We start from the raw sequence: 26,158 nt of genomic DNA on the forward strand, positions 1-26,158 counted from the left end.
CAGCACATATGCACACAAACTTCAAATAATCACAACCTGAAGTGCGAAAGAGGAAATAGGAATAAACCAATACTTTATTTAAGTGAGATCTGAAGCAAATATTGTAAACTGGTTAAGTGGTACTTTACTAGACATCTCTCTATGGATGTATGTTTTATTTTTTTAGTTATGAAATAATGGTTATAATACAGCATATAAATGGAAAAGAGGCATTTTCATTTCTGACCTCAATACATTTTATCAAACCTAAGGAGAGAATTATTCTGTCATATAGAAAAATTAAATGTAAAATATGTTTTCTAACAACTGAACTAGGGAAAGGATGTCAAAATCTTCTATGGTATTTAAAAAAACAATGGCTCCTTAAATGGTCAATATCTTTATGTTTAATTTTGTTTCAAATCATTATAAGACTATTTTATGTATAAAGTTTACCTTCTTGACAGTTTCCTAAATTAGACTTCAATTTTAGAACTAACTTCCTATGAAGTTTGAATATTAACTAACAGTTCAGTACCTCGGATCACTAGTTCATTCATACATGGGTATATAGGTAAAAACAGTTAAAATCCTATGTGATTTCCGACAGCTTAAAGATGTAGCAAATTATTAAGACAAAAATTAACAAAAAAGATTTAGCTATCATATGGCTATAAACACACATATTCCCTTAAGCACAATATAAACATTCTTACACAGAACACTCAATAAAATGTTCCAGAGACATATCAGCTCAGACCAAATACCAGCAGCATAGTAAATTAGCACTAAAATCACCCTCCCCAATAACTGTAACTCTTTTTTATTCTCCTTTTAGCCATTATCCATATCTGAGGCACTGACTACTCCAGAGTCCCTCCCCAAAAGACACCACTAGATATTAATTTTGACACAAGGCACTATACTTAGTTATCTGTCTTCCTAGAGGATCCATAACCAGAAATAAGAAGAAAGAAAACTCTTACTGCTGGTCCTTATCATCATCTTCTACTTGCTGATTCTCTTATTTTAAAGACTACTACTTAGTTTGGTGAGCTCTGTTGCTGCAATGGCAGTCTCAAAAAAATCTTCCTTATGCTTGAAAGAGGCAGAACACCCCCTGGTGGACAAAAGACTAAACTACATTTTCTTGATCTCTAAACATAATGAATTGAATCTGAAAATTTACATATATATATTTATACACACATCTAATACAATATACTATTGTACAAATACAGATATATTTTACTGGTACCACCAAGATATCATATAGCACTGGAATAAAATCTACACAAAATTTCAGCAAAATAAGAACTACTCTATAATTTCACAATTAAAATGATAAATATTAAACAGACAGGCTTCCATTACACTTCCATTTAGAAATTTAGTGTCATTTCTATCTTTTAGAGACGCATTCTTTCTATCATAACGGATTCTGGCTCTGTTAATATGCCCCAAAAATACATACAGGCACTAGTTTAAACTCACACACAAACAAGTAGGACACAAACTTCACTGTAGTGAATTTTTAAATGAATCTTCCTCATGCTCACTTTCTACAGATGACTAGCCAATTGTTGTGTGTGTAAGTGAGGGTGGACAGACAAAGGAAGAGGTGACTGAGACAGATGAAAGGAAGGTTCCTAGCTCTAGTTCCCTTCTCCTTCCTATTCATATCTACACTGATATCCTTAAACCAACAGATATCTGACTTTAATGCACATAACAACAAACCGGAGTAGGGTCTTGACATCATCCCCAGAAATTCTAAATCGTCACGCGTGGAGTCAAGGGAATTGCATTTTTAATATAAGCACCCAAGGTGACACTAAAGCAGATGTTCATCACTCTCTGAAACAATGTTTTAGATATGTATAAAGTTATCTGAAGGCCACGTGCAAGACTTTGTCCAAATCTAAAATTCTTTCAGGTGAGAGGGAACACATGGTATTCTGGCATATAAGCATTACAGAACTGACATGTGTAAGAAGGAAATACTAAGCTTCTTGAGATAACTTAATAGCCACTGAAGGCAAAGGTATTTTAATCAATGGTGTTTAACCTTTTCTGCTTCAGAGCTCAGAAAGAAACAGAAGTTATTTTTAAGTAGTGCTTTTAAAAAACAATGGGCAGAAAAGTGGAGGTATTTTTAGTAAGTACATCAGATTTTCCAATATGGTCATAAACAGCAATTTAAACTCATGTTTTCATTTTCACTTGTATTTACCTCCGCGTTTTTTGAGATTTTCAGTTTTCATTTTACTTCTGCTTCTAAATTCAGGCCCTTTAAAATCATCTTTGTCTTCATTCAGCACTGGCTCTGGTTGTACAATCACTGTACCTAGAATGATTTCATTTAAAAAACCATTACACATATTAAATGTGCAAGTGAAGTACAAGACTCCAGATAAAGCCAACATTGCTGGAACATAGTTTTGTTTCTTTCAAGCTTTCAATATTTATATAAGGACCTCTCAATAATAAATAAAACAGGGAAATAGTAAAAGGGCCAGGTGTCAACAATCAAATTACTTGTTGGAAACATAGTTCATAAAAAATGGTGGTGGGGGGGGAAGTATTATGAACTGATTTGTAACAGAAATGTGTGAATAAAGTTAAAAAGCTTTAGCCCAGTTCTCAATTTTTATACTGCCTATCACAAAAGCTTTTTTGACTATGAACATCTATGCTAAGTTCCACAGTTTAAAAAACAAAAGGATCAGAAAAGAAAGCTTTAAAGACATCCTATTCTTCTCATACGCTAAACCATAAAGGCAGCAAAATACTCTTAAGTGTTGTTTTATATTCTGCTATTACTGCTGTACTATTCTGTACCATTTCCTAAATACTTAAGTCAAAGTTCCAGTACCCTGAAAGTCCTTAAAGAGTTTTAAACAAATATTGCCTTAGGTACTTAAGCTCAAGTGCTATAACAATAAATTGCAGAATGAAATCAATTGTTGGTCCCTATGGAATCTTTTAGAAAGAATGCACTCTCTTAGCCATAAAACATGTGAACTGAGGAGAGAGGTTGCTAATTTTTCATTTTAATCTCTCAAGAGCAAATAAAGCAGAGGCATGGTAAAAAGGGTCTAGGTCTCACTTTACCTATATTGCTGGGCTTAGTAATTAGGCATTGTTGTTTAGTCGCTAAGTCGTGTCTGACTCTTGTGAACCCAAGGACTGTAGGCCACCAGGCCCCTCTCTCCATGGGATTTCCCAGGCAAGAATACTGGAGTGAGTTGCCATCTTCTTCTCCAGGCGATCTTCCCGATCCAGGGATTGAACCTACTTCTCCTGCGTTGGCAGGCAGATTCTTTACCATTGAGCCACCAGAAAAGCCCAACTGGGCATTACTGACAACAATTAAGAAAGTGTAATTGTCCCTCAGTATCCATGAGGGATTTGTTCCAGGACCCCTTGGATACCAAAATCCGTGGATGCTCAAGTCCTTTATGTAAAATAGCCTATAACCTATGCACATTTTTCTGTATACTTTAAATCATCTCTAGATTACTTACAATACCCAACACAATGTAAACCCTATATAAACAGCTGCCAAATGACAAACTCAAGTTTTGCTTTTTGGAACTTTCCAGAATTTTTTCCCCAAATATTTCTGATCTGAGGTTGGTTGAATCTGCAGAGGCAGAACCCACGGATATGAAGGGCGAACTGTAAAACCTGGTAGTTGTCAGGGGCTGTTTCCCTGAAACATAGGTCTTTGTTAGTCAGCAGTGAGGTTTAACCGAGGTTAAATGAATTTCTGAGTCTCTGAAAAAACGGGGGCAAATAGGGCACAAAGGATTGAGTTTTTTACAAGCTGGTAAATATAAGTAATATCCACACACACACAAAAAAACCTTTATTCACAACAACCATTCCACATATGTACTCTCAGAGAAGCCCTGGCATTTGAAAAAAGCTAAAGATTTACAGATAACACCCCCCACCCACACACACACACCGGGGGAAAAAAAAAAAGATTTCTTTATGAAGATTCTTCTATAAATGAAAGCAAAGCAGCAGAGTGGAAAGAGCACTCACTAGCTTTGGATTCAGGCAGACCTAGGTTCAAATCTTAACTTTTTAATTTAAAGCTAAAAAAGTTCCTTGAGTTCTGAATTTGTTCCTTCATCTCTACAAGTAGAAACAATAACTACCTTACAGCATTGCTTTGAGAGTTAAATGAGTTAATTTTTAAGGAGTCCAGTACTTATACATACTCAGTATTATAACAATTGTGATAAACAACCAAATTTGACCTTATGAAACAGGTCTATTTTGGTTTGGTGGAAGAGAATTACCCTTAGTTCAGGTTAATAACATCCCATACTAACTTTCTTCCATAATGTCACTAAAAGAAACATTGGAACTCCTAGTTCTTAGCTCACCCAGTGGCCATCATAAGGACTTCCACTAACAACCACTGAGAATGTAATAATCCAAAGTGAATCACTACCTATGAAACTCAGACTGCCATGTTAGCTGTTTCTGCTTTAGGCCACCAAAACCATTACATAAAATGATTTTCAAAGCCATGTAAATGGTAGGCCCATTAATTTTTCTTCTTTCTTCCTCCTCTCATTCATCATTTCTTATCTATTGTAACTCCTAATTTTTCCTAGTCAAGAAATGTATTACCCTCCTATTCATCATTTTTTAAACTTCCATAATCAAAACATGTGTCACATAAACATAAGTAGAGACAGAGAATAAAGTAGTAAACATTGCTGTAAATGATCAGTGATAACAAATCTGAAAAATCTAAGAGCCTTGAACATATTATTCAATAAAGAAACAAATCAAAACTTTTGATTCTGAAACACCATGAAATTACCAAGACCATGTCATTCTCTCATCATGTAATCACACTGCTCTTAGACTTGAGCTATGAAAAGTCCAAGATTTTCATCTGGCTTCTCCCCTATCCACCCTACCTGGCCCCAATCTAATCAATGCAACTTTTAAGATTAGAAACATAACAGTTGAGAGGAAATGTGACAAGGCATTTTAAAAAGGATAATTACAAGAAATATACCTAAATCAAATTTAACACATAACTTCACTTTGAATCTTAGGGAATTTAAGAATGCAGTAAGAATAAATTAAACTTTAAATGTTTTTGAGACGTTTTCAGTGTATTCATTATGTTTTTCTGTAAAGCAAGCACATTAAAATTCACTGAACCAAAACTTAACATACTAAGCATTTAAACCAACTTCCACATTCAAGTATAATTTGGAAACTAGAAACCAATGGAAAGAGAAAATAAGTTTTCTTTTCAAACCTGACTATATATTCTAAATATTTAACCTCAGGAACACACATTATCATTACCATACTAATACATTTCCAAACCACTGCTACTAAAATGTCAGGTTTGGTCCTTGACACACAGCTTACAATAATCAATTTCTAATTTTATAGTAATGACATTTAAAGATATTTTTCAACTTTAACTTCATATAAAAAATTAATACACTTTACCTTTTGGCAAGCTTTGCATAGTAATATCATTTTCTGAATTTTCATTAGAAGCATCTTCATTTACAGTTTCATCCAAAGTTTTTTCATCATCAGATTCTACATACTTTGTTACAATTGAAGGTTTCCTATGAAAAAATTAAGTCCATAGAATTACAGACATTTCTGACAATTGAAAAACACCCAAATAACATAAATAACATGTTTAGATTAAGCAGTGGCTCTTAACCAGAGATACGTATCAGAATCACCTAGGGAAGCATACATCTCTATACCACATTACAATTTAGTAGGTCTTGAGCAGGACCAAGGCATGCACATTCTAAAAAAGGTAAAGAGTATTTAAAGGGGAACTCCTATTTAAGAATCACTACTTTAGGGAATAAGTTAATAACAAACAAACTGTGATTATTAAAAGACATTTTCACTAATTAAAAAAAAAAGGCCAATAGAATAAACTGCAAACTTCTAATAAAAACTATATTTCATAGTATATTACACATTACATTATGCTTGGAGTAATTTCAGTCTTTATGTACAATTCACTTTGACAATTTAACACAGATAAGTATTTTAACCACTCTTTGATCGTCTTATAACTTCCTTATAACTATTATGGCTACCATTTCCCATCCTAGACAATTTTGTATAACCCTAAAACACTCATATTGCCTCATGAGACATTTAACATTTCATTTTCCCTTTTCTCCTTTTTTTAAAGCACATATATTATCTGAAAGGCATTACCTATATACTGCCAGGGCCACTAGTACATAATAAATCCTCCCCTGGGAAAATTTTAGTTAAAATTAAAAGTCAAGTGATAGATACAAGAGGATTCATTATATTACAACAGCCCTTTTTAAAATATATATGCTTGTATAAAATAGTTTACTTAGAACAAGAGTGCTTGAAGTTTAGGAAAAAACAGATTATTCTAATAAAAAGGAAATAGAACAACCTGAAAAAGAAAGTAACTTTTTTCCCTCCAGTATCAACCAACCTCTTTGATCGTGATGATCCTGACGATTTGGATTTTTCTGCAGAGCTAGCTCCCTAAATGCAAGAAATAAGTACAAAAGTGAGTAAAACTCTGAGAACCATCCCTACAATTATTTCCCTATACCAACATCTATAATATGTAGAATGAGACATAATTTGTATGCCTAAAATATTTTTCTAAAAGGAACATCAATAACTAATTCTCATTTACTCTCAAGGTTTCCTTGATTTAAGACTATCTCTTAAAAAAAAAAAAAGACTATCTCTTTTTGTTAAATTATTACTTTTGAATTTTGAGGAATAGAAAATGATACACTGCTGTACCACGATCTTGGCCTATGCCGACAAACACAAAACAAAGATGAAGAGGTAACCAGATCCCAAAAGACAGTTTTAAGAATCTAAAAATGTGTCATTTTCTCTATCCTAATACATGGCACAGAGTACCTTCTACAATTTTCTCAGAGATACTAAATTTACCTCCATTTTGCCAATACAATCAGTGTATTTTATTGGATTCAATTTTTCACACTGGGTAGAAAGAATTCTAAAACACAGTGTAGGCTGGCATTATCAGATGAAGGACCTCAGGATGCGTTCTGATAATAATGCTGAAGAAATTCTGAATATCCATCTCAGAACCATAAGGTTATGCCCATAACAATCCCCTTGAGCACCACTGTTACAATATAATAACATTCAAATACCTGTTAGCTAGCCTTCAGTAGTCTGACTTAAGGTGAAACAAACCACAGCACTAACAAAAACAGTAAACACCATCAAAAAGTGAACAATTACTGAAAATAAAGTTATAATAATACTTGGTTATAAGAGTAAACTCAAACACACGCATATATTAAATAAAAGCAAACTGATGACATCTACTCTAGTTGGTTAGTAGTATGTAATAAATATCTTTTAAATGCTCCAAGTTATTCTTACCTCTTCCCTGCTGTTTTCCATCATATCAGAGTTATTGCCAGACCCACTGGCTTTATCTTAAAAGACAAGAAATGAAAGCATTATTTATCTCTTTGGTGCATTATCAAACAGAACACCAATACCTACAATTCTATGAACCCATTTTTCTATCTATGTTGTATGGCAGTATTGGTAATGCTTTACTCACATTAAAATATAAGAGTTTTCTATCAACTATACTCCAGTAAAAATATTTTTAATATATTGCTTTGGTTAAAAAATGTTTTCTGCCTATAATCACCCTTTTGACATACCAATCCATTTTTAAAAGGCATTTCTGAAAGGAGCAGTTTGTAATCAAAACATTTCCTATTGTAACCTTTTAAAGATTTTCTCTTAAAAGAAAATTTAAGTTCCATCTTCTACTAAAAATAAAAACACACTATTAATTAATTGCACTGAGTTGGCCAAAAAGTTCATTCAGGTTTTCCCATAACATCTTCCAGAAAAACCCAAATGAACTTTTTGGCAAACCCAATATATTTTCCTTTACCAGTAAAGATTTTAGTAGATTAAACCTAAAGAAAGCAGAGGGAAGGAAATAATAAAGATTAGAACAGAAATTAGTGAACCAGGGAACAGAAAAACAATAGAGGAAAATCAATGAAATCAAAATAAGTTCTTTAAAAAGATGAGAAAAATTGGAAAAAAAAAAAAAAAAACTTAGGGTACATGGACCAAGAAAAAAGGACACAAGATGAGAAGTTAAAGAGGAGATCTACTATTTACCTTAAAGAAATTAAATATTATAAAGGAATATCATGAACAATTGTATGCCAAAAAATTAGATAACCTAAATGAAATGGACAAATTTTTAAACACACATGAATTACTGAAGTTGACACAAGAAAAAATAAACAACGTGAACAGATCTGTAACTGAAAAGACTGAATTAGTAATCAAAAATCTACCCACAAAGAAAAGCAAAGGTCCAGATGGTTTAACCACCAAATTACACCAAACATTCAAAAAAAAAAAAAAAAAAAGAATTAACTCCATTTTCTCATAAAGTCTTCTAATAAAAATGGAGGAAATATATCTCAACTCATTCAATGAGACCAGTATCATATCAAATCGGAAAAGATACTATAAAAAGAGAAATCTACAGACCAATACCACTTATGAATACAAAGGCCAAAGTCCTTAATAAAATACTAGCAAACTTCAAAAGAATAAGACATGTCTTTCTGCTACAGAGAAAAACTACTTGCAAAAGATATATCGAATGAAGAATTATTATCTAAAATAAATTTTAAAAACTGAAACTCAAAAATAATAAAATAACATGATTAAAAACAGGCAAAAGATGTGAAGACATTTTACCAAAGAACATATATAAATGACAAATGAGCATATGAAAATGTGCTCCACATCATCATATCTCATTAGGGGATCAAAAATTAAAACAGTAAGATAACACTCTGCTGCTGCTGCTAAGTCACTTCAGTGGTGTCTGACTCTGTGCGACCCCAAAGACAGCAGCCCACCAGGCTCCCCCATCCCTGGGATTCTCCAGGCAAGAACACTGGAGTGGGTTGCCATTTCCTTCTGCAATGCATGAAAGTGAAAAGTGAAAGTGAAGTCGCTCAGTCACGTCCAACCCTCAGCGACCCCATGGACTGCAGCCTACCAGGCTCCTCCGTCCATGGGATTTTCCAGGCAAAAGTACTGGAGTGGGTTGCCACTGCCTTCTCCAGATAACACTCTACACCTATTAAAATGAATAAAATACAGAACACTGACAATACTAAATGCTGGTACAGATGTGGAATAACAGGAACTATTCACTGTTGGTAGGAATGTGAAATGATCCACCCACTTTTGGCAATATCTTACAAAATTAACCAAACTCTTACCACCTGATCCAGCAATCACATTCCTTGATATTTAACCTAATAAGCTGAAAACAAAGTCCACTCAAAAAACTGCACACTGATGATGTTTATAAGTATTTTTTATTTATATCAACACCTTCATAAGTAGCTTTTTCCATAATTGCCAAAATGTGAAAACACCAAGATATTCTTCAAAAGGTGAATTGGATAAACTACGTGTGGTACATCCAGACAATGGAATAATATTCAGCTTTAAAAAGGAATGAGCTAGCAAGCCATGAAAAGACATGGAGGAACTTTAAATGTATATTACTATGTGAAAAAACTAAGATCATGGCATCCAGTCCCATCACTTCATGGAAAATAGATGGGGAAACAGTGGAAACAGTGGCTGACTTTATTTTTGGGGGCTCCAAAATCACTGCATATGGTGACTGCAGCCATGAAATTACAAGATGCTTACTCCTTGGAAGGAAAGTTATGACCAACCTAGACAGCATCAATGCAGGATACAGGAAACTTGGGGCTGGTGCACTGGGATAACCCAGAGGGATGGTATGGGGAGGGAGGTGGGAGAGGGGGTTCAGGATTGGGAATATGTGTACACCCATGGCGGATTCATGTTGATGTATGGCAAAACCAATACAATATTGTAAAGTAATTAGCCTCTAATTAAAATAAATAAATTTAAATTTTAAAAATAAATAAATAAAAAGCAGAGAAATTACTTTGCCAACAAAGGTCCGTCTAGTCAAGGTTATGGTTTTTCCAGTGGTCATGTATGGGTGTGAGAGTTGGACTGTAAAGAAAGCTGAGCACTGAAGAATTGATGCTTTTGAACTGTGGTGTTGGAGAAGACTCTTGAGAGTCCCTTGGACTGCAAGGAGAGCCAACCAGTCCATTCTAAAGGAGATCAGTCCTGGGTGTTCATTGGAAGGACTGATGTTGAAGCTGAAACTCCAATACTTTGGCCACCTGATGCGAAGAGCTGACTCATTTGAAAAGACCCTGATGCTGGGAAAGACTGAGGGCAGGAGGAGAAGGGGATGACAGAGGATGAGATGGTTGGATGTTATCACAGACTCGATGGACATGGGTTTGGGTGGACTCCGGGAGTTGGTGATGGACAGGGATGCTTGGCGTGCTGCGGCTCATGGGGTCACAAAGAGTTGGACATGACTGAGTGACTGAACTGAACTGACTGGTGTGAAAAAAGCCAATCTCAAAAAGTTAAATGCTATATGAGTCCAACTACATGACATTCGGGAAAAGACAAAACTATGGAAATAGTAAAAAGATCAATGGTTACCAAGGATTTGGGGGATAGGGAAGAATGGAAAGATGGACCAGAGGATTTTTAGTGTCGCTGAACTTGAGATAGGAGGGAAGGTGGCAGGGAACAACCATTTAAAAGAATGACATTGTCATTGAGGATACAATAAAAACTGGTAAGAACCATCCAGGCCCAAGATGGTGGAAAATTTGACTTCCAGTAGACCTTGAGTCTCATTATACACTCACTGTAATGTATTAGCATGCTACATGACATACCTACAGGCATCATAGGAGTTCTTAGGCTAACCATAAAAGGCTAAGAAAAGATGATGGCTCAATTCCTAGAAATCCCCACCCTGCACCAAAATAGTTGGAATAATATTGTTAGTCTATGAAATTACCAAGCCCTTAAAAACAAACCACCCTCACACCCCAGAGCCTTTCAACTTCTGAGATGGACCACACTCTAATGGAGTGTGTTATCTCCCAGGGCCGCTCTCAACTTCTGAGATGGACCACACTCTAATGGAGTGTGTTATCTCCCAGGGCCACTCTCACCTTCTGAGATAGAAAGCATTCTGCCTATGGAATGTGTATTTCTCTCAATAAACCTGCTTTCACTTAACTACAGCTCACTCTTGAATTCTTTCCTGTGCGAAGCCAAGGACCCTCACTTGGCAGCTCATACCAGGAACTCACCCAAGACCTGGGATGTGACCATCCTCTCATATCCCATTTTCCTGCAACATCTTTACAAAGTAAGCAGAAGGTGGTCTTCTCTCTCTCCTCACTTTTCCTTTAATTTTAAAAACGTGACCCACTAAGTTCTGGGGGCAGAGCCCTCTTGCCTGCCTGCTTATACCCTTCACAAACATCCTATATTAACAAATCTAGTTCTTGTCTATCACTTTGCCTCTTGCTGAATTCCATCTGTGCTGAGACATAAAAAACTTGAGTTTCATTGAGTTCTGACACCAGGTGTATGGTTTCTGCTTGGGAGGTTCGAGTTCTCTCCTATGTCAGAGATTGTAGGTCCAAGTTCCAACTGAGGCATCACTGGGTTTGAGTCCCATCTGAGGTGGGATTGGTTTCAAGTCCCAATCTGGGGTATACAGTTTCACAGCTAAACTAACCTGTATGATACTATAATGATAGATAGATATCATCATGCATCTATCAAAATCCCTAGAATGTACAACGCCAAGAGTAAAATCTAATGCAAACTATGCATTTGGATGATAATGACTGTCACTGTAGATTCATCAACTGTAACAAATGTACAATTGTGGTACAGGAAGTTTACACTGGGGGAGGCTGTGCATATGTGGGGATGCATAATAGAAAATTTCTGTACATTCTACTCAATTTTTCTGTGCACCTAAAATAGCTCTTAAAAATAAAATTTATTTTTAAAAACTTAACAAACGGAACTTACTCAACAACTACAAAAAATCCCATGGACGGAGGAGCCTGGTAGGCTGCGGTCCATGGGGTGGCTAGGAGTCAAACACGACTGAGCGACTTCACTTTCACTTCTCATTTTTATGCACTGGAGAAGGAAATGGCAACCCACTCCAGTGTTCTTGCCTGGAGAATCCCAGGGACAGCGGAGCCTGGTGGGCTGCCATCTATGGGGTCGCACAGAGTCGGATACAACTGAAGTGACTTAGCAGCAGCAGCAGCAGCAATATCATACTTAATGGTAAAAGACTGAATCCATTCCACCTAAGGGCAGAATGAGAAAAGGAAATCCTCTCTTAACACTTCCATTCAACACTGTAATGGAGATTCCAGCCAGAACAAGTAACCATGAGTTAAAGAAATAAAAGGCAAGAAGACTGAAAAGGAAGAGGTAGAACTATTTGTCTTTGGAGACAATATATATTGTGTATAGAAGTCCTAAGGAATCCACTAAAAAATATTAGAACTAATGAAAGAGTTCAGAAAGGCTGAAGGATATGAGAAAAATAAAAGTCAATTACATTCCTATACACTTGCAAAGAATGATCTGAAAATAAAATTAAGAAAACAATCCATTTATAATAGCATCAAAAAGAATAAAATGCTTAGGAAAAAACTTAAAGAAGTTTAAAACTTACACTCTGAAAACTACAAAACATCATTGAAATAAATTAAAGATTTAAATAAATGGCAAAAACAATGCATGATCATTAAATAGAAAACAACATTAAGACAGCAATACTCCCCAAATGAATCCACAATTTTAAAAAAGGCAATCCATGTCAGAATCCCACTGGCTTCTTTGTAGAAACTGATAAGCTAATTCTAAAATTCATGTACAATTAAAATGAACCCAGGATAGTCAAAACAAAATAGGAAGACTCACACTTAGAGATTTTAAAACTTAGTGTAAAACAACTATAATCAATATAGTGTGGTACTGGCAAAAGGATAGACATAAGAATCAGCTGAAAAGATCTGAAAGTTCAGAAATAAACCCCTATGTCTATGGTCAAATGATTTTCAACAGGATGCTACACCCATTCAACAGGAAGAAAATAGTCTTTTCAACAAATGGTACTGGAACAACTATGTATTCACATTCAAAAACTTAAGTTAGAGACCTGTATTACACCACATACAAAAATTAACTCTAAAGAACTAAACATAAGAGCTAAAACTATAAAACTCTTAGAAAACAACACTGAGGTAAATCTTTGTGATCCCAGATTTAGAAATAGATTCTTAGAAATGACACCATAAGTATAAGCAACAAAAACAAAAAGAAATACAGTGGACATTATCAAAACTAAAAGCATTTGTGCTTCAAAGGAAATCATCAAGAAAATTAAAGAAACACATACATCTACACAACTGAATGCTGCTGCTGCTACTGCTGCCAAGTCGCTTCAGTAATGTCCGACTCTGTGCGACCCCATAGATGGCAGCCCACTAGGCTCCTCTGTCCCTGGGATTCTCCAGGCAAGAACACTGGAGTGGGTTGCCATTTCCTTCTCCAATGCATGAAAGTGAAAAGTGAAAGTGAAGTCGCTCAGTCGTGCCTGACTCTTAGCAACCCCATGGACTGCAGCCTACCAGGCTCCTCCGTCCATGGGATTTTCCAGGCGAGAGTACTGGAGTGGGGTGCCATTGCCTTCTCCACAACTGAATGCTATCCAGTCTTAAAAGGGAAGAAATTTTTGATCCATGCTATAACACTGACTATAACTTTGAAGGCATTATGCCAAGTAAAATAAGACAGACATAAAATGACAAATACTGTAGATTCCACATATGTGAGGTTCCTAAAGTAGTCATAATCATAGAGAAAGAATGTACAATAGTGGCCACCAGGGACTAGGGGTAAAGTGGATTTGGAAGTTAGTGACTTTAAAGGGTACAGAGTTTCAGTTGGAGAAGATGAAAAAGTTCTGGAGATGGATGGTAATGATTCACACACACAGCAATGTGAATGTACTTAATGCCAAAGAACTGTATATTAAAAATTAGTCAAAAGAGTAAACTTTACATTATATATATTTTATCTTAATAGAAGTCTAGAAGATATAAAGAATACTTATAAGTCAGTGATAAAAAAGACAAAATACCCAATTAAAACTGAGCAAAGGATCTAAGTAGATAATTCTCCAAGGAATATATACAAACTACCAATAAATATATGAAGAGATACTCAATGTCATTAGCCATCACGCAAAATGAAAACCAAAACCATAATAAGACTCAACTTCACATGTACTAGGTTGACTAAAATTAAAATCAAAAATCAGATAACAAGCACTCTTGGCATGGATGCAGAGAAATCAGAATCCTCATACACTGTTGGATAGAACATGCAATGGTGTAGCCACTTCGAGAAACAGTTTGATATCTCCTCAAAGGATTTAACAGAGTTACCATATAACTCAGCAATTCTACCCCTATGTATATAACCAAGAGAAATGAAAATATGTGGCCACACACAAACTTGTTCACAAATGTTCAGAGTAGCATTATTCATAATAACCAAAGGTAGAAACAAGATTGTCCACCAACAAAACAACCAATGTGATATTTCTATATAAAATAATGTTATTTGGTCATAAAAAGAAATGAAATACTCTTTTCTTTCTCTCTCTCTCTCTCTCTCTCACTCTTCTGCTATCTTCTAAATAAAATAGAGCTGTAACACTGAAAAAAAAAAAGAAATGAAATACTAATATACACTACAACATAAATACACCTTGAACACTTTACACTAAATGAAAGAAGCCAGTCACAAAGTACCACACGTAATAGAATGACATTCATAAGAAAGTCTGAAACAGGGAAAACCATGAGAAAGTAGATTAGTGGTTGCTTAAGGCAGCATAGAGGGTGATAACTAAAGAATATGGGGTTTCTCTTTCAGGTAATAATATTATAAAATTTTCTGTCGTGATGGCTGCATGTATCTGTGAACATATTAGAAACTACTGAACTGTACACTGTAAACTTGTGATTTTTATCTCTATAATGGTGTTAAAAGTTTTATTAGTCACTGGGGAAATGAAAATTAGAACCACACTGAGTTATAACTAGGTATCTATCAGAATGTCTAATTTCTTAATTTTTTTTAAACAATGGTAAAATCAAATGCTGGAGAGAATACAGAAAAATGGATCATTCTTAAATTGCTGTGAGACTATAAACCAGCATAGCCACTATGGAACACCGTTTAGGAGTGCTTTTTAAAAAAATACAACCATCATAATGACCCACCAACTGCACTCCTGAGCATTTATCCCAGAGGAATGAAATTTTCACTGACACAAAAACCTGTACACAAATGTTTATCAGCACCCTCATTTGTAACAGCCCAAATCTGGGATCATCCAAGATGTCCTTTAACAAGTAAATGGTTAAACCAACTGTAGTATACCCATACCATAGAACACTACATTGAAATAAAAAGGAGAGAACTATTGACACATGCAATGACCTGGGTGAATCCCAAGGAAATCATGCTAAGTGAAAAAACACAATCCTAAAATGTCTAATCCCAAACTATATGATTCCATTTATAGAACATGTTTAAAATGAAAAAAAAAATTAAAAATGGAGGATAAATTAGTGATTTCCAGGTATTAGGCACAGGTAGGAATATGGGTAGACAGTTGAACATGATTACAAAAGGGCAAGATGAGAAATCTGCATGTTGACTGTGGTGATGCAAACATGAACCAACTCATGTTTGTAATAAAACTGTGTAGAACTTAACACAAATACAAAAGTACAATAAAACTGAGGAAATCTGAGTCATACTGGTAGATATCAGTAACATGGCTAACTGAAAATATACTTCTGTAAAACATTGCTATTGTGAGAAACTAGGCAAAGTACAAAAGAGCTGTGCATATATTACAATTGCATGTGAATCTACATCTATCTCAGTAAAAATATCACTTTAGGAAAGAAAACTTAGAAAGCTAGGGGAGGGGAACTTTCTCAACTTGATAGAATATTTACAAAAATCTTATTCAGGAACCACCATACTTAATGATAAAATAGTTCAATGCTTTCCCACTGATATCAGAAATACCAAGAGGATGTCTATTATCATTCTTCAACATAATAACAGAAAATACAGAAAGTCCTATGCAGCATAATGAGACAAGAAAAGGAATTAAAAGCCATACGATGGAAAGTAAGAAATAAACATGACCCAATTTGCAGACAACCAGATTAGGTAGAAAATTTCAATAAATTTGAAAGATGAAAAAGAAGCTATCTAGAGCATATTCACAGAATAAAGGTCAACATAAAAAACATAACAGAATTATTGCAATGAACAATTAGAACTTGAGATTTAAAAGCCAGGGAATTTAAAATAGCACCCCCAAAATGAAATAATTTGCTAAAAATGTAACAAATTTGTATATGACTAACAACAAAATCACTACAACAAAAACTATAGAACACTGGGCCAAGTGAGAGTTTCTATCAGCACTTTTTTCTCTATTGTTAAGCATTCCTAACGTCCACACTGTATGATTATAAAGTGGAAGTGAGAAATAGATTTAAGGGCCTAGATCTGATAGAGCGCCTGATGAACTATGGACTGTACAGGAGACAGGGATCAAGACCATCCCCATGGAAAAGAAATGCAAAAAAGCAAAATGGCTGTCTGGGGAGGCTTTACAAATAGCTGTGAAAGGAAGAGAAGTGAAAAGCAAAGGAGAAAAAGAAAGATATAAGCATCTGAATGCAAAGTTCCAAATAATATCAAGAAGAGATAAGAAAGCCTTCCTCAGCGATCAATGCAAAGAAATAGAGGAAAACAACAGAAAGGGAAAAACTAGAGATCTCTTCAAGAAAATTAGAGATACCAAGGGAACATTTCATGCAAAGATGGGCTTGATAAAGGACAGAAATGGTATGGACCTAACAGAAGCAGAAGATATTAAGAAGGGGTGGCAAGAAGACACAGAAGAACTGCACAAAAAAGATCTTCATGACCAAGATAATCACAATGGTGTGATCACTCACCGAGAGCCAGACATCCTGGAATGGGAAGTTAAGTGGGCCTTAGAAAGCATCACTAGGAACAAAGCTAGTGGAGGTGATGGAATTCCAGTTGAGCTAGTTCAAATCCTGAAAGATGATGCTGTGAGAGTGCTGCACTCAATATGCCAGCAAATTTGGAAAACTCAGCACTGGCCACAGGACTGCAAAAGGTCAGTTTTCATTCCAATCCCAAAGAAAGGCAATGCCAAAGAATGCTCAAACTACCGCACAATTGCACTCATCTCACACGCTAGTAAAGTAATGCTCAAAATTCTCCAAGCCAGGCTTCAGCAATATGTGAATCGTGAACTTTGTGATGTTCAAGCTGGTTTTAGAAAAGGCAGAGGAACCAGAGATCAAATTGCCAACATCTGCTGGATCATCAAAAAAGCAGGAGAGTTCCAGAAAAACATCTATTTCTGCTTTATTGACTATGCCAAAGCCTTTGACTGTGTGGATCACAATAAACTGTGGAAAATTCTTCAAGAGATGGGAATACCAGAACACCTGACCGGCCTCTTGAGAAACCTGTATGCAGGTCAGGAAGCAACAGTTAGAACTGGACGTGGAACAACAGACTGGTTCCAAATAGGAAAAGGAGTACATCAAGGCTGTATATTGTCACCCTGCTTATTTAACTTCTATGCAGAGTACATCATGAGAAATGCTGGGCTGGAAGAAGCACAAGCTGGAATCAAGATTGCCGGGAGAAATATCAATAACCTCAGATATACAGATGACACCACCCTTATGGCAGAAAGTGAAGAAGAACTAAAGAGCCTCTTGATGAAAGTGAAAGAGAAGAGTGAGAAGGTTGGCTTAAAGCTCAAGATTCAGAAAACTAAGATCATGGCATCTGGTCCCATCACTTCATGGGAAATAGATGGGGAAACACTGGAAACAGTGTCAGACTTTATTTTTCTGGGCTCCAAAATCACTGCAGATGGTGACTGCAGCCATGAAATTAAAAGATGCTTACTCCTTGGAAGGAAAGTTATGACCAACATAGACAGCATATTCAAAAGCAGAGACATTACTTTGCCAACAAAGGTCCGTCTAGTCAAGGCTATGGTTTTTCCAGTAGTCATGTATGGATGTGAGAATTGGACTGTGAAGAAAGCTGAGCGCCAAAGAATTGATACTTATGAACTGTGGTGTCGAAGACTCTTGAGAGTCCCTTGGACTGCAAGGAGATCCAACCAGTCCATTCTGAAGGAGATCAGCCCTGGGATTTCTTTGGAAGGAATGATGCTAAAGCTCAAATCCAGTACTTTGGCCACTTCATGCGAAGAGTTGACTCGTTGGGAAAGACTCTGATGCTGGGAGGGACTGGGGGCAGGAGGAGAAGGGGATGACAGAGGATGAGATGGCTGGATGGCATCACTGACTCAATGGACGTGAGTTTGAGTGAACTCCAGGAGTTGGTGATGGACAGGGAGGCCTGGCATGCTGCAATTCATGGGGTCGCAAAGAGTGGGTCACGACTGCATGACTGAACTGAAGCATTCCTATTCTTTACATGTATCTGATTGATAACTATACAAATTAATTGTGGAAAGGATCTGAAGAGCAAGTGTTCTATATGCTTTTTATTTTTCAATGTTTTCTATTCTCAGATTTGATAATTTCTGTTAGAATATCATCAACTTCACTGACACTACTACAGCTATCTCTAATCTCCTGTTAAATACAAGTATTTGTTATTCAGAAATTACATTTTTCAGTTCTAGAATTTCAAGTTGGTCCTTTTTCACATTTTCCATGTTTGTACTGAGATTTTCTATCTGTCCACTCTTCACAAATATATTTGCTTTATTCAGTTCAGTTCAGTCACTCAGTCGTGTCCAACTCTTTGAGACCCCATGAATTGCAGCAGGCCAGGCCTATTTGCTTTATTATACTAAAGCAAATTAGTGCCTTTGTTAATAAGTTTGCAATAGCTGCTTTAACATTCTTGTTTGCTAATTTCAAAATTTAAGACATGTGGATTGTCACTATTGATTTCCTTTCCTTTTCAGCATGGGTCACAGTTTCCTCTTTATATCTAATCCAGTATTTCAGATTGGATACTGGACATATTTTAAGATATAGTGAAAACACTGCATGCCCTTCTAGTTGATGATTCTGTTAATAGCAGACAGTTAATTCAGCTGAAATCAAACCACAAAATATTAATATATACCCTCTGGTATAAGCAGCTGAAAACTTTATTCTGTTCTTTTAGCCCTAACTGGACTGCACTTGTAATCCAACCAGATACAGTAAGAATTTTTGCAGGTCCTGGAGCTCCCAAGCTGTAGCTCTCTTCTAAGTGAGATGTCCTTCTCCATTTTACAAAACCTATTGGGATCTCTTTAATTCCATTATGCCTCATCAAGAATGCAGATTTCTATCTAATTCTTTCATTTTGACATAAAATTGACAATGTATTCTTTTTAGGTGAACAACATAGTGATTCAATATTTTATATGTTTCAAAATGATCACGACTACAAGGCTAGTTACCATCTGTCACCATATAAAATTATTGTAATATTGTTGATATAATTCTTTGTTTGATAGAATTCACCTATGAAGCAATCTGGTCTTTGACTTTTGTGTGTTGGAAGCTTTTTCATTACCGATTGAATTTTATTAGTAATCAGTCAGATTTTGCATTTCTCCATGATTCATTCTCGAAAGATTGTATGTTTCTAGGAATTTATCCATTTCTTTGATGTTCTCCACTGTTGGCATGGTGGGTGCTCAGTTGCTAAGTCACGTCTGACTCTTTGTGACCCCATGGACAATACCCCTCCAGGCTCCTCTGCCCATGGAATTTTCCAGGCAAGAATACTGGAGTGGGTTGCCATTTCCTTCTCTAGGGGATCTTCCCAACCCAGGGATTGAACCCACGTCTCCTACATTGGCAGGTGGATTCTTTACCACTGAGCCACCAGGGAAGCCCTCATTATTGGCACATTGGTGTGATACAAGTTGATAAATCTCATCTTTCATTTCTCATTTTATTTACTTGGGCCCTCTCTCTTTTTATCAAGATGGATCTCACTAAAGGTTTTTCAATTTTGTTCATATTTTTTTAAAAATTCATTCATAAGTTTCACTGATCTTTTCTAGTATTTTTTTCAGTCTCTATTCATTTATTTCTGCCCTGATCTTTATGGTTTATGTCTTTCTAGTAACCTAGAGTTTGGTTTGTTCTTCTTCTGGTTCCTTTATATAGGAGAAAAGCATGTCCTCAAAAGGAAATCTGTAAATTGGACTTGCTCAAAATTTAAAACTTTTTCTCTGTGAAAGACCCTGAAAAGAAGAAGAAGACAAGCTAGCAGTTTCATTATTTCCAGTCTGACCTTTATTATTAACTTCCTTTTACTAAGTTTGCGCTTGCTTTGTTCCTCTTTTTCTAGCTCCTTTAAGTATAAAGTTTTGTTTTTTTTTTTAATTTGAGAATTTTCTTGTTTTGTGAGGTAGGCCTGTTTCACTATGATCGTCCCTCTGAGAACCGCTTTTGCTGCATCTCACAGATATTAGAGGGCTTTCCAGGTGGCACTGGTGGTAAAGAACCTGCCTGCCAATGCAGGAGATGTAAGAGATGTGGGTTCAGTCCCTGAGTGGAGAAGACCCCTTGGAGAAGGGCACAGCAACCTACTCCAGTATCCTTGCCTGGAGAATCCCAGGGACAGAGGATCCTAGCAGACTAGTCCATGGGGTTATAAAGAGTCAGACATAGATATTGGAAAGTTGTGCTACCATTTTCATGTGTCTCAAGGTATTTTTGAATTTGCTCTTTGATTTCTTCCCTGATGCACTGGTTTTGTAGCATTTTATTTACTACTTCAGCTTTCTTTTTTTGTTTCTTTTTGCATGGAATATATTTTTCCATCCCTTTAATATCAATCTGTCTTTAGATTGGAAGTGAGTCTCTTGTAGGCAGCATATAAATGGGTCCTGTTTTCTACTCATTCAGCTATCTCTATTTTGATTGGAGCATTTAGTAAATTTTCATTTAAAGTGGTTATTGCTAACTATGTACTTATTGCAATATTGTTAATTATTTTCTGCTTGTTTTTATAGTTCCTCTCTGTTCCTTTCTTCTCTTGCAGTCTGATGGCTTTCCTTATGTTTGGGCTCCTTTCTCTCTTTATTTTTTATTTATCTATAGCAGGTTTTGGATTTGCAGTTACTATCAGGTTGAAACACACAAACAATGATTTAATATAGGCTGATAGCTGCTTGAGGAGTGAGTGAGTGATGTCACTCAGTCGTGTCCGACTCTTGGCGACCCCATGGACTATAGCCTACCATGCTCCTCCATCCATGGGATTTTCCAGGCAAGAGTACTGGAGTGGGGTGCCATTTCCTTCTCCAGAGGATCTTCCCAACCCAGGGATTGAACTCGGGTCTTCTGCATTGTAGGCTGATGCTTTACCATCTGAGCTACCAGGGAAGTAAAGTTCAAATATATTCTAAAAGTACATTTTTAGTATACCCCTCCCAAATTTTTTTTCTGACATTATTTTACAACTTTATGCACTTATTTTACTTATAGTTGATTTTTTGTCTTTTAACCTTCCTACTAGCTTTATATGTGGCTGATTCACAGTCATTACTATATATTTACCTTTACCACTGAGATTTTTTTCATATATTTTCTTATTTCTAGCTAAGAGGTGGCAAAGAATATACAGAAGAACTATACAAAAAAGGTCTTAATGACCTGGATAACTACAAAGGGGTGGTCACTCACCTAGTGCCAGACATCCTGGAGTGTGAAGTCAAATGGGCATTAGGAAGCATTACTACAAACAAAGATAGCATAGGCGATGGGATTCCAGCACAGTTATTTCATACCATAAAAGATGATGTGGTTAAAGTGCTGCAGTCAAAATGCCAGCAAATTTGGAAAACTCAACAATGGACACAGGACTGGAAAAGGTCTGTTCCAAGGCCAAAGAATATTCCAACTACCATACAATTGCACTCATTTCACATGCTAGTAAGGTTATGCTCAAAATTCTTCAAGTTAGGCTTCAGCTGTATGTGAATTGAAAAGCTGGGTTTAGAAAAAGCAGAGGAAACAGAGACCAAACTGCCAACATTTTTTGGATCATAGAAAAAGGAAGAGAATTCCAGAAAAACATCTACTTCTGCTTCATTGACTATGCTAAAGCCTTTGACCGTGTCAATCACAACAAACTCTGGAAAATTCTTAAAGAGATGGGAATATCAAGACCACCTTACCTATCTCCTGAGAAACCTACATGTATGTCAAGAAGTGGCAGTAAGAACTGGACATAGAAAAATGAACTGGCTCAAAACTGGGAAAGGAGTGTGACAAAGCTGTATATTGTCATCCCACTTATTTAACTTCTATGCAGAGTACATCGTGAGAAATACCAGGCTGGATAAATCACAAGCTGGAATCAAGACTGCCAGGAGAAATATCAATATCCTCAGATATGCAGATGATACCACACTAATGGCAGAAGGTGAAGAGGAATTAAAGAGCCTCTTGATGGAAATGAGAGAGAAGAGTGAAAAAGCTGACTTGAAACTCAACATTCAAAAAACTAAGATCATGGCATCTCTCCCATCACTTCATGGCAAATTGAAGGGGTAAAAGTGGAAACAGTGACAGATTTTATTTTCTTGGGCTCTAAAATCACTGTTGACAGTAACTGCAGCCACAAAATTAAAAGTTGCTTGCTCCTTGGAAGGAAAGTTATGACAAATTTAGACAGCATATTAAAAAGCAGAGACATTACCTTGCTGACAAAGGTCCATCTAGCCAAAGCTATGGTTTTTCCAGTAGTCATGTATGGATGTGAGAGTTAGACCATAAAGAAGGCTGAGTGCCAAAGAATTGATGCCTTGGAACTGTGATGTCGTAGACTTTTAGAGTCCCTTGGACTGCAAGGAGATCAAACCAGTCAATCCTAAAGGAAATCAACCCTGAATATTCATTGGAAGGACTGATGCTGAAGCCGAAGCTCCAATACTTTGGCCACCAGACAAGAAGAGTCGACTCACTGGAAAAGACCCTGATGCTGGGAAAGATTGAAGGAAAAAGGAGAAAGAGGTGGCAAAGGGTGAGATGTTTAGACATCAATGGACATGAGTTTGTGCAACTCTGGGAGATAGTGGAGGACAGGGAAACCTGGCATGCTGCAGTCCATGGGTCGCAAATAGTTGGACACTACTTATTGACATATAGACTGAACAACAAGCTATTGCTTTTGCTTTTCTACCTTGAGAACACCCTTGAACATTTCTTGTAGGCCATTTTAATGGTGCTAAACTCCTTTAGTTTTGTGCTTGTCTGGGAAACTATCTTTCCTTCAATTCTGAATGATAAACTCGCCAGGTAGAGTATCCTTGGTTGGAAGTTTTTTACATTCAGTACTTTAAATATATCATGCCACTCCATTCTGGCTTGCAGAGCTTCTGTTGAAAAATCAGTAAGTAATCTTATGGGGTTTTCCTTGTATACAATTAGTTGTTTTTGTCCTGCTGTCTATAAAATTGTCTTCATCTTTTGCCATTTTACATACATGTCTTGGTGTGGATCTCTGTGGATTCATTTTTTGGGGGGACTCTGTGCTCCCTGTACCTAGATGTCTGTTTCATTTTCCAGATTAGAGAAGTTTTCAAACATTTCTTTAAGTAAGTCTCTGTCCCCTTCTCTCCCTCTTTTCTCCATCTGCAATCTCCCTACCCCTACTATGAGAATGTTAGTACTCCTGATGTCATAGAGTTCCCTTAAACTCTCATTTTTAAAAATTCTTTTTTTCTATTCTGATTGGGTGATTTCCACTATTCTGTGTTCCAGATGGCTGATGTGTCCTACTATATCATCTAATTTGCTATCAATTTCCTCTATTTGTCATTTCAGTTATTGTGTTCTTCAGTACTGATTGGTTCTTTCTTATATTTTCGAACCCTTTGTTGAAGTTCTCACTCTATTCCTCCATTCTTCTCCCTAGTTTGGAAAGCCTTTATGACAATTTCTTTCAATTATTTATCAGATAAATTACTTATCTCCATTTCGTTAAGATTTTTTCTGAAGTATTATCTTGCTCTTTCATTTGGAACATACTCTTCTGTCCCCATTCTGTTTGACTTTCTGTTTCATGCTATACATCCGGCAAAACAGGTACCTCTCTTGGTCTTGAAGGCATAATCTCTGCTAAGAGCATCTCCTGTGTAGTCTGAATGTGTCAGGCAGTTTTGGCAGGTCAGCTGAAGCCTAATATATCATCGGCCAGGGGGATCCTAGGGCGCTGCACACTTGGGCTGCCCTGGCACTATGACTTTACCTTGTGTGGGCCAGGAGCAGGCTGAAGTGCCTTGGCAGGCCAGCTAGAGAACCTGGACTACATTCCACTCATCTCATCAAGGTGATGGTGGTGGTTCAGTCACTAAGTCATGTCTGACTCTTGCGATCCCATGGATTGTAGCCTGCCAGCCTCCTCTGTCCATGGGATTCTCCAGGGAAGAATACTGAAGTGGGTAGCCATTTCCTTCTCCAGAGGATCTTCCTGACCAAGGAATTGAACCCAGGTCTCCTTCATTGCAGGCATATTCTTTACCGATTGAGCTATGAGGGAAGACCTCATCAAGGTGATGGGAGAACACAAAAAATGGTGCTCTCTAGCACCTTCAACACTGAAGAGACTTCCAGCAGTTCTCTGCCCATTTTGCAGACACTCTAGGTAGGGATAGTAAGAGGATTTCCTTCATGCATAGTCTAGGTCCCTTTTAAACCACTGTTTTTATCTCTGTGCCCCAAGGCAGGCGAGTGTGCACACATGCTCCTTAGTGATCCCTCTCCACTGCTGCATACCACATTGAAGTGGGGTTCTCATCAGTACTGTGTCTCTGTCTCTACCAATCTCTATGTGGTACTTGTACTGTTTGTTGTGCAGAAGCTGTTTAATCACACCTCAGTTTTTCTGTAGAAGGAACTGCTCTTTACATAGCTGTAAATTCAGTGTGTCTGTGGGGGAAGGTGACATCATGGTATTCCTATACCACCACCTTAGACCAAATGCTGAATTTTATGCTGGTTCAACCTTAGTCACAAGGAAGCTATCAAAATTAATAGGGCTGCAAGCTCACACAGCATATCCAGAAGAAGAAAGCTATCCAAGTCTGAAATTCCACTGCTGGAGCTAACTGGCACCTTTCCTAAGGAAAAAGGCTTAACAACTGGTAATTGAGCAAAGAATACTTCTTTCCTCATATGTTGACTCTATTCCAGTGTGTGTCTTGTTTGTGTCACTAATCAGTTCCTTCATCATTGTTTTCAGTATTTTGGCCAGAATTTATAATTGGTATCTGTGGGAGATAATCTGCTTATCCAAAAAGAGCTACTCTGCCACTACTAGAAGCAAAACTCCCCAACTAACTACTGAATTTAGAACTGTGACAATATAATTTCATTCTAAAGACAGAACTTTAAGTATTTAACACTAGTTAGGTTTCTTTATTGTGATTGTTTACCATGCAAAGTTGAAACTGTGAACACAATGAAGACTAAATAACTGAGTACATAAACTGAGGATAATGGGAACCACCTTTCTCTCTGTTGCAGTAAGAAGTTAAAATATGAAAAGAGGAAGATCAGAATGATGTCTGCAGTCCAAAGTAAAACTAAAAGTATCAATATCAACACATGAAAATACATCACATATATTGGCTTTCCCTGCTAAAGAGCCTGGAAGCGAAGACATCCTAACAGCAATGAGCACATCATACACCCAGATATTGCTTTCTAAATACTATACCCCACTAAAATGAATCAGAACTTTTTGGAGAAATAACTGATTCCAGGGCTGGGGAACAGACAGTGCAAAGTAAACAATGAACATCTTGTGAGGGCAGAAAGTAAGAAAAGTGCTCAAGGTTGATGAAGACTTATGAAAAGGTCTACAAGAGCCATACAAAAGGGGTTCCCACTAGCCAATATTGGTATAATTTGAACATTAAAATAACGACAGTAAGAAAATATTCATGGAAAAAGAAAAAAATGCTAGCATACACCAATATAAACAAATAAAGAGAGAGCATAGAAATGTAAACATCTCCCTT

The 26,158-nt window shown here is 36.6% G+C and overlaps 1 protein-coding gene across 20 annotated transcripts in view; it reads right to left on the reverse strand.

Moving 5' to 3' along the window:
* Positions 1 to 26,158, reverse strand: part of ATRX (ATRX chromatin remodeler) — a 284,412-nt gene that overhangs the window by 181,761 nt on the left and 76,493 nt on the right. For 11 of the 20 annotated variants that reach the window (XR_015158787.1, XM_086387277.1, XM_086387284.1 and 8 more), the window contains 4 exons: positions 7,417 to 7,472; positions 6,476 to 6,528; positions 5,476 to 5,600; positions 2,213 to 2,326 (listed from right to left, as the gene is read on the reverse strand). Coding sequence is in view for 19 of the 20 variants with exons in the window: in XM_086387277.1 (XP_086243403.1) it covers positions 2,213 to 2,326; positions 5,476 to 5,600; positions 6,476 to 6,528; positions 7,417 to 7,472 (348 nt within the window). In the remaining variant the exon portion in view is untranslated. The remainder of the gene's footprint in view (positions 1 to 2,212; positions 2,327 to 5,475; positions 5,601 to 6,475; positions 6,529 to 7,416; positions 7,473 to 26,158) is intronic. The other 9 variants (XM_086387280.1, XM_086387288.1, XM_086387286.1 and 6 more) reach the window with 1 other exon arrangement.

The sequence above is a fragment of the Bos grunniens genome, chromosome X (genome assembly GCF_055505025.1).
Source record: "Bos grunniens cultivar Pamir isolate PY7600 chromosome X, Bosgru_T2T1.0, whole genome shotgun sequence".
Taxonomy (NCBI): domain Eukaryota; kingdom Metazoa; phylum Chordata; class Mammalia; order Artiodactyla; family Bovidae; genus Bos; species Bos grunniens.